Here is a 14,717-nt window from a genome sequence, read left to right as displayed (position 1 = left end):
GCTAACATGAGCCTGCACCAGCACAACAACTACACATCAACCAGACGCCAGTCTATTTTGAGTGTGGGATCTTCAACATAAAATCCTTCAGGTCCAAGAACCACCGTGCCCAGTTTGCCCCGCTCTGGGAACCACCGCTGCTGTCTGCCCTCGCTGCTCCCCCTGCAGTCAGGAACCAGCTCTTCCCAGCTCCTGCCCTCCGCAGCAGGCATGTGTGACACAGCTGTGGGGACAGGGAGAGCAGCCACACTTCTATCCAGCGTGGAGATCTGATGTGCTGGCACCAAATTCCTAAAATCCAACCACCTCCCTACATCACACCCTTGAACTGCAACCCAGCAGCTGAGAAACATTGAACTGCAGCTTGAACAACTGCTGTACACAACCTCCCTCTCACAGCTCACAAAACCCAACTTCAGTTCCACTTTCAACTCTCCAAGTGCAGAATTCTTACTCAAGATGGCACTTGCTGCCTATTAATCTACATGGTTACAAGCTCTGAGCTTTCTTCTGCTTGGTCCCCAGCCCTTCAAGATCCCTCCAAGTAAATCAGCACTGACTTTACAGCATTTCTGGTTTACACATTTTTTCCTCCTACATATCCCTTTTCCTCCTTCTGCTGCAATCCAAAAAGCTGCGCTCTGCTGCTCCCACAAGCAGCCTAACACTTTCCCTCACATGCAGCTTTCTGTCTTTGAGAAGGCTCAGCCAATGCATGTGACATAAAAACGACTTCAGAAATAATTTTTAGCCATTTCCAGTAAAGAAAGAGAAGATAGGGAAATTTCTCTAGGGAGCAATGAAAATAAACAATTCCAAAGGCAGGAAGTTTTTTTGCCTCAAGAGCCAGCTCAGTCTATAACAGTCTAAGAACTGGAATGGGAATTGAGACGCTTCAAAATCAGTGTTATGCACAGCACAGAGATGCCACCAGATCCCATTGATCTGACCAGCCACATAGCCAAGGGAGAAGGATTGAAGCCCCATATGCCAACAATAAGGACAGAGAACAGGGTAAAAACTTCCCAGGAAAACTTGTGGGAAATTAAGAATGACTTCATCTCCTGAACACTGGAGCCTACCTGTAGCCATGATGTTTTCTGAAAAAATCCTTTCCTTAGGATTTTTTCTCCTGAGAAGCTGAGAGGCCTCAGGAACAAAATATAAACAGTGATTATCTGCTGCTGTGGAATGCAACAGGTGGATCTGTGATTGGTCTCATGTGGTTGTTTCTAATTAATGGCCAATCACAGTCCAGCTGTCCAGACTGTCTCAGTCAGTCACAAGCCTCTGTTATCATTCCTTTTCTATTCTTAGCTAGCCTTCTGATGAAATCCTTTCTTCTATTCTTTTAGTACAATTTTGATATAATATACATCATAAAATAATAAATCAAGCCTTCTGAAACATGGAGTCAGATCCTTGTCTCTTCCCTCATCCTAAGGCCCTCTGCAAACACCATCACACCTACCTGACTCCAGTGTGACCCACTGCAAGGTCCTTTGTACACACTGGCAAAATGAGCAGCCACAGGAAGATCAACAATCCTATGGATGCACAATCAGAACCTACCCCTAAGATGAGAGGGAGTTAATGAAGGAACAGGCCTCCAGAAGAAATTAGTCTTTTTCCTACCCAAAGTGTCCCCACTCTCCTTTAGCCTAGAGAAAAGCAGGAGAGGACTGAGCACGAGTAGGAAAGCTGCTGATGCCTGGCAGGTGGAGCAGCAGACAGATTGGAAAACCAAGCCTTTAGCCACATACTTCCTAAGTGGGAGGAAATGGTGGAGTGAAAGCAGCCCAAAACCAGGGAGGAACGAAACAGAAAGGAGCGAGGGAAAGAAGCAGATAGGGATTAGCTCCTGCACGAAGGAAACAAAGTGTCAAGAAAGTAATCCGGGAACCTGATGTGTAATTGGCACCGACCCGAGGGTGTGGCAGAGGAGCTCGGCTCCAGAGAGCCTGCGGTGACTTTGTGGAAGTGCCATGCACAAGTCAACCAGCCTAAGACAACACTAAGTAAATATTTCATTTCTGATGCAAAGAGCAGCTTTAGACAACTCTTCTCCCATACCAAAGTAACACAGGAGCCTCTCCAAAGGCTTTCCCACCCCTGCTGACAGTCATGTTTCCATCCCTCCAGCAGGCATGCACGGAAATGCTGCAGCACAGGTTTCCAAATGGACACACCCCACCCAACTTTTCCCTGTTTTTGTGCAGAGCTCTGCCATAGCCGCACTCCCCTGCCTAGCAGAACAACACCAGGAGTTAGAACATCTTCTGTGTTCCTCACCCAGGAAGTGACATCACTCCTGGAAAGGGGACAACAACTGACCTGCACCAAAGCCATCCATCTTATTTTCCAGACATGGGCTGCTTCAAGCTAAGTTTCTGTTCCAAAATAGGAAGGGCTTTAGTCCACATTAAAAAGGCAATGTAAATATCTGCTATTCATTTAATTGCTTTCAACTAATAGACATATTTTTAAAGTAGGTTTATTCATTAGGATCATGTAATTTAGTTACACCCAGATTAAAGCTTACTTTCAAACCAACCAGAATATGAATGCTAAAAACTCCCTTAAGTTACAAACACTTTAAAATTATCAGATCAAAACAGTGACCAACATTTTACTCTTTAATTTTTTCAGAAGTTACTCATGCTCTTTAACAGCTTCCTGAGCACATGCTTGCCACTTGAACAAGTAAACATCCTTGCAACACTTGTTTCACTTTGTGTGCATACCAAGAAATAAGTTAAAATGCCCTAACAGAGGGTTCTGTCAGAGAAACACATATTATTACATCTGGACCAAACATGACAATTCTGTAAACATCAGACAAGGCTAGAGTCATCACCAATATATATTTATGCATATTTAATAGGAAAGTTTCTGCAGTTACTGGAGTATTTTTCCAGATAATGAGAAGCACTTCAAAGGATTTTAAAACCATTTTGTACCCACGTGGAAAAGAGTTGAAAAGGTTCAGTTACACTGGTAGTCAGTAGTTAACAGAAAGCATTTAGAAATGAGAGTCCATTTGTGGTTCTTGTACTCTTGTTTCCTCCACTCAGGAAATTAAAAGTTTCTCTTTATGAAACCTTATCATTTAGATTTAAAACTTTCTGCTCATTTCTCATTTCAATTCTTCTGGTTATTGCATCAATTTCTCCCTCAGTTAAGAAGTGATGTGAAGAGCAAGGACCAGTGGAACAGCACAGTCTCTTCATTCCAGCAGCCTACAAATACCCTTCCTAGAGATAAGCAAGTATTTTCCAGCACCTTCAAGTAATCCCTGTCCCCACAGGGAGGGGAGGAAAGAGGAAAAATTAATAAATAAGAAAATAAATTATACCCTTCTTCCCACCAGAAAAACTATTTTAGGCTATTAACATCAATAGAAACTTTATCTTTGTTTGGATACAAACATCTAAGAGGTAAAGTATCTGTGTGTCATGTTCAGGCAGCACCTAAGAAGAGTTAGTTCCACACAAGATGTAGCCTTTCAAGATGATCCTCTAGATAAATATCAGATTCTACAGTATCATGTTCTGACTCATGTAGTTCCCTTTAACTGGCCACAAGACATTATCAGATTACAAACCAGACAAAATTCAGTGCTCTAGGACCTATCAGCCCTTTACAGAACAAAAGTTCACACAGAAAACCCTTAATCCCACACATGCTTTTTTTTCAAGCTTTTCAGTTTGAGATGGTGTAAATATAACATGCCCTCTACCTTTATTTGAAAAGGTACATTTAGGCTGCTTTGAATGTGCTAAACATTTTATTTCCAGTGTTAAACATAAACTGCTCAAATGAAAAGAGCATCTGCAGGAGGTCAGTTTAAACTTCAGTAGGCAACAAGAGCTGCGTGGAGATGATGGATGAGGTTACTTTTCCGCTGATCCAGTATTCTTACAAATGGACAAATCCTCTGCAGATCAGCCTTGGGAGGGAGCTCTACAGAGCAGTCTGCAGAACAAGACTTTTCTGTCAGTTACTTGGTTTTATTTGGTGAACCCAAAGATTTGGCTTTATTGTTCTGTGGACGCTGCTGCCATGGCTGGTTTGATCCCCTCGCGCGTGGACTTCAGCTCTTCCAGTTCTGTGTTTAGTTTGCTGATCACCCACTCCAGGGCATCCCGGCCCTGCCAGAAAAACACCAGGATTTAGGATCACAACAGACACACCACCACTGCTCATGCTTCTATAGTTCTTCCTCTGTCAGACATGAACCTTGTTTCAAAATCAGTGCCATGCTCTGCATAGTCTGATACCAGATTATATTGATAATTTCTTAGCATCTTCTTATGGAAACTTCACTGCAGAGGCATTTGCTTCACCCCTAAGTCAGAAGCAAATGCAGTGCTGGTGTGAGCTGCCAGTAGCACAAGGCCTAATTCAGCAGTCAAGTTTCCTTACCTAAGAGAATTGCTGGTTTTGCTCTTTGCTGCTCCCACCACCCAAATAATACTATGGCAAAATCTCAGCTTTATTAGCCAAGTTACAGAGAAAGTTTTTGAGAGGATCCAGGACAATGAAAGTCTTCCAGTGCTCTTTGAAGTAGCAGCTAAGTGATCTGATACCTATCTAGAGTTCAGAAGCGGACTCACACTGAATTCTACATTTGTACACAGCAACTTTTCAGCAGCTAAATCAGACTAATTGAGAGCTGCACATTTTATATCAAGGCATGGGAATGTCTCAAGCTCAGAACTGACAGCCAGTGATTCAGTAACAGCTGGAGAACCCAGGGCAATAAGCCTGGCAAAAACCTTTCACCTGAAGAAGACTCTGTAGCAGCTGCACCCCAATGACCACAAGATGCAGCCAGCAGCACAATGAAGTCAAGAAAGAGAAAGACTTTCACTAAACAAAAGTCAAGATTTTAGAACTCTGCAAGCTCAGAATAGCAGCTTTTGTCAAAGCAAGCAGATGGGATCAGACCAGGAGAAGACTTGGTCTTTTCTCACTTAGAGAGAAGTCACAAGACATTCACCTTTATTACTCCACTAAGAATAAAAAATACAAGGAGTGGAGAGCAGTAAGTGGGAGCCACATGGCTCTGGCCAAGTTCAGAATTCTGGAGATAAAGGTTTGAGCCCAAAAAGTCATAAATGTTCAGGAGAGCCACTGTCAGTGCTCAAGCCTTCTGCAGACATCGACAAAAAGGACAAGCACAGCCTCCTCTGCACAGTGTTGTGTGCCAAACTGTGATGTGCTGATTTTGTTGTGTTCATTAAAGGTGTACAGAAACACCACAGTGTCCAGAACCTGCTGCTGTCCTTTATAGACTAGTAAGCATGAACAAGAATCTGCATAAGCAGCTTTGAAAACCTAAGGAAAAAAGAATGTCAGAAGAAAGCTCACACACTCCTCAAGGATTTTTTGCCAGGCTAGAAACATCAGCCTAGAATAATATGAAAAGCCCAGATCCAGAGTGCAAAGTGTAACATATTAAAAGAAATAAAGTTTTACTGTGAATAGGAGCACAGTTATCTCAAGACTCTCTCGAGATGACTCACAAAGGTCAGTGAAGGGATGACTCCATTTCTCTTTGGGTTTTCCATATTCCAAGGACTCACAGAATAAACACTAATTCCTACTTCTGCACTGGCAGGCAGTCCTTAAACTGAGAAAAGTCATCCAGGTATCACAATAAAGTGTTCAGATCTTGGTCAAGGCTCAGAAAGAAAGATTAAGCTCCACCCCAAATTACCTCAAGAACTAGGATGTCTAAGTTAACTAGTTCCAGAGATGTCTTTAAAAGATACTAATAATGTTCAAGAAAGCTCGATTGAAATTGTCCACTTTAAGTACAGGTTGTTGATAGAAGACTTTAGAAGGGATGATTTAACTTCTGAGCTCCTTCCATTTGAGCACCAAAGTGACTGTTCTTCAGAAGGGAGTAATTTCCAACCTCTCCACAGGCTGTGCAAGACTTGGGAATGCCAGCAAAGCACAAATAAAAGCACCCAGACCTGGGCCAGCTACTCCACAGCAACAAGTTGTAATCAGCTGTGAATTAACTGAGATGAGTGCTCACTGAGGGAGAAGTGGGGGGCAGGGAGGGGGAATCATCTTTCAGTAAGCAGGCATTTGGACCTTTAAAAGTCAGGTTTAAATATCCTCTCTGAGGTGACACAGGCACACAGAACTGAGACAGCAACAGCTTGGATGTTACATTTGTTATATTGCTCAAAGAAGACTTGTCAGAAGGTAAAACACCCTGGCCATAGAAAACAATCTGTAGAAAAACACTGAGATTCTTTTCAGGCCCTGACTTGAAACTATCACATCATTGTGTCTTACTTGATATCTTTGTGGATGAGATAAATTAATTTTAAAAATCCATGACATTCAACTAGAGCACCAAGATATTTCCTCCAGGTTTTGAGAGTACATAGGTCTGTGTATATCTCCTTAGACTTGCACACACTATATGCCATATTTTGCAGCTAAGAATAAACTCATGATTTTGGCAAGGAAGACTTCAGGAACATTCTGCACAGGAAATTAAGTTAGAAATCTCAACTAGATCCAAAGCCTCCAAGTGCCACAAAACTACCCAGTTATGAGAAAAAATCTGACAGAGGACTGTCTATAAAGTGTCATACTGTACAAGAAGTTCTGCAGTCAGTCATTAAGCAGGCACACTCATCCCCAGGCATGCACGGTGTGTTATTCATTATTGCAGGTGTCAGCAGCATGACGTGGCTGGCAGGACAAGCGCTGCAGATGAAGATTTGTTGGTAGAGCTTAATGACTGATAAGTGCTGAGCCTTTGTACTTGATGTTTTCCAGAAAAAACAGCCATAAAAGCTTAGTGGAATGAGAACGTAAAAGCAAGCACTCATGGCATACATGAATCTCAAAGTAAGCAGTGTAAAAAGCCCAACTTTCTTAACTAGGAGAAGCAGCAAAATGGATCTTTTTCTTTTTAGGAAATTTGATTGGTTGAAGCAGAAGCCAATACAGGAATGACAGGGACAGGCTACACTGACTAGTGGAAGAAAAATAATCTGCACAGAGGTCTCATAGAGGCAAATACACTCAGTTCTCTCAACCCTGAACTCAGATTTGTTCATAGTTCTATAACTGCAGGGACAAGTCACTACCAAAATGAACATAACTACAAGACAAATGAAAAACAGGAACAGTCTGGCATCCTGATAGCTTCAAGCTTTGCACAGATTTCCTCAGAAGGGCAACACTACTCCTCAGGCAGAAGAAAAGCAAATACAATTCCACTACGCAAAACATTACCCCTGCTAGGCAACCTGTTTCAAGAAATCAATTTTATATCCTAAGAACACAGTTCTGTTTTATTTTTATAAAGCCAATTCCACTCACTAGCCAATATATTAATTTCTCTAGGTACCAGCTTTATATACTGAAATCACAGAAACTCAGACCAGATCAAACACCCAGTGGAGGGACTCCTCACAGCCCTAGCTGTCTGCAGTCCTCAAGCCATAAGCAAGGCTGTGTGCCACATGGCTGCAGCACCTTGGCTGCCCAGTGGCACAAGCACTGGTTCATGGATCCAGCCTGGGCCTGTGCTCACCCTCCACAACTGCAGGGCAAGGAGCAGCTCTGCCATTCCTGTATGCAAGGTGTGTGAAAGAGACATGCAGGGTCATTTATGGAATCCACGTGACAACAGTCCATGCAGATATCGGCTAGAAAGCTGAAATGCTGTACCAAGAAGGAGAATGCTGGCATTACCACTAGTTAGTACAAACTGCAGGTGTGGAGAACTGCTAGCTTAGAGCGCTCTCAGAATTTTGAATTATCCACTCAATAGCATCCCACCCCTAGAGTAACACAAAAAGATTTACAACAAACAGCAAATGATTTTTTCATCGTCATTAAAAATAATAATGCATCACCTGCCACTGCTACCTCAGAGCAAAGTCTCAATAATTCCTATTTCTTCAGAACAACAAAACATTTTTCAGTAACTGTCATGAAGTTTAAGAGGGGTGTTCAGAGGCACAGCACAGCATGCAAGAAGAACCAGTAGTAGCACAGTAGGTACTGGTTAGCAAGGAGAGGGCTGGTAACAGCAATTACAAATTCCTTCCAAGTTCAAACTCTGTAGAGACTTTGTATTTGTGAAATACACAGGACAAGAACACCTTTCTGATTTGCAAGAAGCTTGTAAGCCAGTGCCTTCCCTGAAAATGGCAGAACGGAACAATCTTGAAAAGAAATTAAGCTCTCTCACAGGCAACACCTCAGCAGGTACCAAGAAATATTTACAGTTTCTCTGATTTCAAAAGAGATATGTAAATGTAGGCAATGCCTCCAGAGGAATTTTGCCAGCATTTTTAAGTGTGCCTAACTTGATCTGGCACATGAGCCAACTAGACAATGCTTTGCTACCTCTGGGCCAGCCTGAAATTTGGTTGTGAGCCAGGGTTTGCTCCTCTTTCAAGAATATACACTCCACACAGACTTTTAAATGGAAACTGGATCAGAACAGAACTGGAATTTAACTGAAATACCTTCCATAAAACAGAGAGCACCCAGCTAGGTAAAGGTACTCTTCAGTGTCTAGAAATGATCCATCATTCCTTCCCCATGCCATGATTTTAACAAATTTTCCTCTCACCTTAGGAGAAGCCCACAGAAGGGTGGCAAAGGAGGCTTTCTCCTCTCTCATCTAGTTGGTCCTACCAGCTTGGCTTACACTGGTCAAGGAGCATCCCTCACAAGGATGAAGGGGTGGCCAAAGCACAGGATTTCTGGCATAGTAGGAGTTACCTGGGCCAGATTCCCATTGTGCTGAACCCCTCCAGCAAAGCAGAAAAAAATCTCAAACTCCAATAGCACCCATCCTGCTGTTAGGCAGCACGGCCTATGCTTCTCTAGCAATTCCATTTCTTCCCCAAGAAACTGTAGGACAAAGTGGTCAAGAATAAACTCTCTATAGCCTGTGCTAAAGAGCAGCTCCAGGGCTGCAGGCAAAATAGAAAAAGCACAGGACAGAGCAGTCAGGGCAGCGTTACCCAGGTGAGCCAGCACAGTCTCACCTCCTCAAAGAATATGGTTCTGCTTACACTAAATTACTTTTAGCCAAAGGCAAGGAGACAGTCCAATGATGGATATGAACAGGAACAACTTACAAAAGCAGCACAGAAAATATGCTGGTATTAACTGATAAATCCACATTATAAAGGCTGAATGTGAAGTTACATTTTCTACTAGCACTAGCTCCTAGAAACAGGTTGCTGAGGTTCTATAAAAAAACCTACTGAAACACTGCACACAAAATCTGGAGATATTAAATTTAACATTCAACACACACCATTGACAATTACTATTTCAAAAGAAAGAGTTATTGGGTGGGGAAGAGAGGAGAAAACAGAATAAAGATGTACCTTTCTGGCATTAGAAGATATTGTATTTGCCATCAAGCTTTCCAGATAACTGCTCAAGCTAATGCCTTTAACAGTAATAATTGCTTCTTGGGTTAGCACAGTCCTGTAAGGCAATAAGGAAAGGTTAACACCTAAGCTGAACTGAACTAACAAATTGTCTCCTAGATACAAAGACACACACAAATTTCCCTACTTACTTTTCCGGGTTTTCTGGATGAGGTGTGTAAACCAGTCTCTCGTCAACAGACACCAAGTTTGTGAGTGTAATCTTAAGAACAAAAACAGAGCTGAAATCCTCACTTCTCACCTTTCATTTTTCTGTTATCAACAGCACTCAATACTCAATAGCAGAGCACTCAATTTAACGTCAGAATACTGTACACAGACTGTAAAACTCAGAACACAGTCAATAAAAAGACCTATAAAGGGTAACACATCTCTTATCCTTGATCTAATTATACCAAAGTTCCCATTCACAGGACAGAGCACCAACAGCTTTCCCTGAATGTTGAGTCTGATTTATGGACAGTGGTTAAGAGAGGCTCTTCCAGACCCCCATAGCACCACCTGGATTAGACAGAAAATTAATACTCAGGAAGGCCAAGGCCTCTTGTACAGAGACAAGGCTCTCCTACAGACAAGCCCACGTTAAATCTGAGATCTGTGAGTTACCAGGATACCAAAATATAGCACAATGCTTCATTCACATTCTATGAAAAAGGCATTTCACATTAAAACTTTTGTTGGAAATGACAGAACTCATTCATCTAAAAGTCAAACTATTTTACATGCATTCTGAGAAATAATCTTACATTAAAAGCAGAATCACAAATGTTTGATGATGAAGTATCTAAATTAGGAGAAGAAAAAGGGAGGGAAAAAAAGACTCATCTAAAACACTGATTAAGACTGTAAATTGTTGCCTGCAATAAAAAACACAGCTACACTTCTAATCTAAACGTTGAGAGCAAAACATCCAACTTCCAGAACTAATTACCAGAAACTTCTTAAGCCACCACTCACATTAGTTGAGCAAAGCTCCATCTTCTTTTCCACTGGATCTACCACAGAATGCTCCTCTATGTAAGTCAGAGTTCTACTTGTTCCTAATATCTGAAGGGGAAAAAAATGTTAAGTACCAACATCCAACAAACAAACTGAACCTTAAAACACAAAAGTGCCAAGTGACCCCAAATAAACACAAATCCATGGATATCAGAGGATTGTGATCAGTGGCAAGACTTCATTGTCTAGATTGTATCAGCCACAGAGCATGGCACAGACCAGCCTGGAAGGCATTGACAGACACACACAAATTTCAGCTTTTATTTCAAAGTCAGCTCCAGCTCACAGGGTGATATAAAAGGGATCCCACCCTAACTAAAGAAGGAAGGGTGCAAAAACGTACAGCTTTGACAATGCTGGGCAGTCCCCACTCCGTGCTGAGCAGGCGGTGACTGTGCAGCCTCCCCTGGTTATCCAGGCTCCTGTCCAAGACATCTACCCCTACCACACAGGGATTCATGGGGTTGGGGTACTTCCTCATAGCAGCTTTGATCACTGTATCCCAGGGATGCCTGAGGAAGGAAGAGGGGAGAGTATCTGTAAGTATTTTGTATCGAATTGCAAGTAATCCCATGATACTAAATCAGGATTTAGGTTGTGCAATATGGGACAGGCTGTGCAGCTTCACAGCTCCCAGAAGTCTCTTTGGAATACAGTTATGCTTGGAAAGGCAATACTGATACAAAAACAGAGGGAAAAAAATTCTTCTCTCCAGACTGAAGCAAGGAACTATTAATGCAAGACTAAGAAAAATGAGGGCAAGGGGCAACAGTCACTCACTGCTACAAGTGACATTCCAAGTGGGGCCCACAGAGATGTGGGAATCTCAGCTCATTCCAGAACAACACCAGGAAAGCAACCTCACCTAACACTTGAGCTTGCCCTGCTTGGAGAAGAGGGCTAGACTACATGACCTCCAGGAGTTCCACTCCACCACAAGTTTTTCTGTAATTCTAAGCATACCAAATAAACTAAAGAGGGAATCACTAGCTTCTCCTCCTTCTTATAGCAAAGAAAAAAAAAAAAAAGGCAAAGTGAAATTAAATTCCATTAAAAAAAGGATGATTGGGAAGTTCAAAATAAAGAAACAGATTTTTAGAAAGCCCACCAGCTCACAGCCTGATGTCTGCACCTACACTACTGCTTCCAGCAGTTTGTTAGCATGAATTCCACTTATGGATGCTCGTCTCAGAACTGTTTTTACAAAACAAATTTTGATAACCTCCAATTCCTGAGATTGGAGCAGTCCTGCTACTCAAGGCCAGACTGTCCACACAGCTCTCAGGTACTTCAGATATTTCCTCCTGAAACAGAGGAGGCTACAGAAACCATGGACTTGATCCAACAGAGAATTTCTGTCCCTAATTATTTCTATATTCAGAATAACTGACTGTCCTGACATAATATCCTTAAAGCCTTTAAAGGTATGTTTAAAAATTCAACAATTGGCATCTAACTTAAGAAGGCTTAGGGGTGCCAACTTGTACTTAGGAGTTGCACTTGGGGCCCTAAATGGATTTTATTTTAGTCTTAAAATAGACTGGTACAGAAAGGCACTGACACTACAGCATTACAAGAACAAACAGAAAGTTGGAAAAATAGGTTATTTTTCTAACAAGAATAGTGTCAGAAAGTGTCTTTACTGGTGCAAGCAGGAGAAATAAGAGCCCTCAATTCCCGCAGCAGAAGGAGAGCTGGAGGATTGCTCCTTGTTCCATCTTTGGTGACTTTACACCTCCATCAACAGAAGATACACAAACTGAAAATGACAAAATTCTGTTAAATGTCCCTAAGGGACTGAGTCAGAGAGCTGATAAGGCACAACAACATTTTATTAACCATTCAAACTAACTACCTACACCCACACACATTACGCCATAAGACGTGTATATTCTAATACAGAACTTAATGAGAAAATGTCAAATAAAAATAGCTTTTGCATTCCCTAGGTGACAGATACTCATCTCAAACTCGGGAGTTGTGTCATGCTCGAGCAGCCTCTGCCTGATATTTCCTGCTAGAAACCACAGTTCGCTTACACCAGACCAGTGTTGAAGCGGAGCACCGAGTACCTGCATCAGTGCAAGGAATTCGGCTGCGTTGAGCTAATTAAGGAAACTCAGAGCAGCACATCTGGGATATTTTGTAAATACGTTAGTGCTCTTCGGGCCTCAAGACTCGGGAACACCTGTAGCAGAGGAATCACCGGCGGTGGCACCCCCAGAGCGGGAATGCCACGGGCCGTGGGGAGCCAGCTCCCGGGACAGCTCGCTACAAGCTCCCGATTCTTCTCCCTGCTGCTTCCTCGTTAGGCCAGACCGCGTTCCATGCAGAAAAGCGCTGATGGAAAGAACATTTACTGAGAGCCGGCTGTTGGGCACACAGCGGCACACCGGAGGCTAAGGGACACCGTCACTCCGTCCACACCTCTTGGAACATATATCATAGGCTCTACATCGGTAGTTTGGGATTTATTTGTAGTTATGGTGTGAAAGTTATTTTTCCTAAGCACCCAGCCCTTCACCAAGCCACCACGCTGTGGGGCCAGCTCTACCACTCCATCCTGTCGGAATGCCGTTCCCGAGACAGGAGAAGCCCAGGAGCGGGGTCCGCCCGCGCTCGAAACGACGCAGGACCGGCACCACCGGAGTCCGTTCCCGGCCTCCCTCCTCCTCCTCCTCCGCCCGCACTCGCAGCATTGCCATTTCCGCCGTCACCGCGGCGGGACCCGGCTCGCCCCGCACGGCCCGGCTCGGTGAAGCGCGGGGGTCGATCCGAGCCCTCCCCGCCCGGCCCCTCACCCGAACACGTGCTCCGAGCTCCAGATCTTCATGGCCGCTCCCGGTGCGTCTCGCAGAGCCCGGCGCGAGGGAGAGCGCGCGGCGGCGGAGCCCGACTGACTGACAGCCTCGCGCCGGCCCGGCGAGCGCGAGCGGCGGCGGGGAGGGGCGCGGGGGGCGTGCCCGGGCCGGCGCGCGCGTCACGCGCCTACGTCATCGCCTCGCCCCTCCCGCGCCCGCGGAAGAGGCGACGCAGCGCACATGCGCAGGAGCGCGCGCCGGCCGGGCCCGGTGTCACTGTCCCGGGCTGGACGCGACACGGGGGATTGTCCAAGTCTGGTTCGTAACCCTACACAGGACGGCTCCAGGAATCACACCGTGTGCCCACAGCGTTATCCAAACGCTTCTCGAACTCTGTCAGGCTTGGTGCTGTCACCATTTTCCTGGGGACTGTTGCAGTGCTCACCCGGCCTCTATTTAAAGAACCTTTTCCTGATATCCAGCCTAAGCCTCCCCTGATACAGTTCGTGCTGGAAAGGCGCATCCTGGGAAAGCAATTCTGTATTACCATTGACTGGTGTTGCTCAGGTGCTCACAAACCAACCCTCAGCACCAACTGCTCAGTGCAAAGGAGACGTGGAGCTCCCGGAGCAGCTCTGGTGGAGAGGTGCAAATATGATGGAGTTGGAGCATCTCTCTCATGAGGAGGAAGGGCTGAGGGACCTAGGGCTGTTCAGCCTCCAGAAGAGATGGCTGAGAGAGAACCCCATCAATGTTTATATTATTTAGAGTGGGGGATGCCCAGAGGATGGATCCAGGCTCTGCTCTGTGGTGCCAAGCATTAGGACAAGAGGCAACAGGCAGAAACTGATGCACAGGAAGCTCTGTCCAACTGAATATAAGGAAGAACTTGTTCACTGTGTGGGTGACTGAGCACTGGAACAGATTGCCTAGAGAGGCTGTGGAGTCTCTCTTACTGGAGATATTCAAGAACCATGGATGCAGCTCTGTGCCATGTGCTCTGGGATGACCCTGATTGAGCAGGGAGGTGGACCTGATGAGCCACTGTGGTGCCTTCCTTTCTCATTTTGTGATTCTGGGGCTCTGTGAGCTACCAGCGTTTTGATTTAATCAAACCAGGAGTTTTGATTAAATACCCCAATAACAGCCTTGGGAGTGACACACAGACAGGGACATCATGTGCAGGGCTGTGCCCAGGGATGAAGGGATTGTTGAGGATATATGTGGGGCAGTAGCTCGGTTTGCAAGCTGCAGATGGAGATGTAGGTGGAGTTCTCGGTGGGAGCCTGAGACAAGAGGCCATGAACTGCCAACCCTTTGGTGGTGCCAGCCAGGTGAATGGACACTGAGGGAGCGAAGACTCATGAGTAACAGTGATGTTTGCATGTGGCTTGGACTGTGGGGGTATAAAAGCTAGAGGTTCCTTTGTTGGGCTCCCTTCTCAGAGGCATGAGCTGTGGCT

The 14,717-nt window shown here is 44.5% G+C and overlaps 1 protein-coding gene across 3 annotated transcripts; it reads right to left on the bottom strand.

The window, feature by feature from the left end:
- Nucleotides 1-2,845: 2,845 nt before the first annotated feature.
- On the bottom strand, nt 2,846-13,385 carry PRELID3A (PRELI domain containing 3A). Of its 3 annotated transcripts, none has more exons than XM_054284591.1 (7): nt 13,256-13,385; nt 10,798-10,966; nt 10,413-10,502; nt 9,587-9,657; nt 9,390-9,492; nt 7,732-7,820; nt 4,062-4,151 (listed from the first exon to the last, which is right to left on the bottom strand). In XM_054284591.1, the coding sequence occupies exons 1-6, from the start codon at nt 13,285-13,287 to the stop codon at nt 7,767-7,769; spliced, it is 519 nt and encodes a 172-aa protein (XP_054140566.1). In that variant the 5' UTR covers nt 13,288-13,385; the 3' UTR covers nt 4,062-4,151; nt 7,732-7,766. The 3 variants fall into 3 exon arrangements, 2 of the variants coding, with proteins under 2 accessions (XP_054140565.1, XP_054140566.1); XR_008483607.1 differs by having other exon boundaries at nt 4,066-4,151; nt 7,708-7,820; XM_054284590.1 differs by lacking the exon at nt 7,732-7,820 and having other exon boundaries at nt 2,846-4,151.
- Nucleotides 13,386-14,717: the final 1,332 nt, after the last annotated feature.

Source organism: Melozone crissalis, unplaced genomic scaffold (assembly GCF_028551555.1).
Source record: "Melozone crissalis strain CALT ecotype California unplaced genomic scaffold, PUWL_Pcris_2 ptg000042l_1, whole genome shotgun sequence".
Lineage (NCBI taxonomy): Eukaryota > Metazoa > Chordata > Aves > Passeriformes > Passerellidae > Melozone > Melozone crissalis.
Note: the sequence above shows the minus strand (reverse complement) of the source record. Positions and strands in the feature narration are given on the sequence as shown.

Excerpts from the sequence above, each read along its gene's own strand:
- PRELID3A (XM_054284590.1), bottom strand. The coding sequence starts at position 13,287 with ATGAAGATCTGGAGCTCGGAGCACGTGTTCGG. Across the intron at positions 10,503-10,797 it reads TGCCCAGCATTGTCAAAGCT|ATATTAGGAACAAGTAGAAC; the intron begins GTACGTTTTTGC and ends TTTCCCCTTCAG. Across the intron at positions 4,152-9,389 it reads TATCTTCTAATGCCAGAAAG|GGCCGGGATGCCCTGGAGTG; the intron begins GTACATCTTTAT and ends TTTTTCTGGCAG.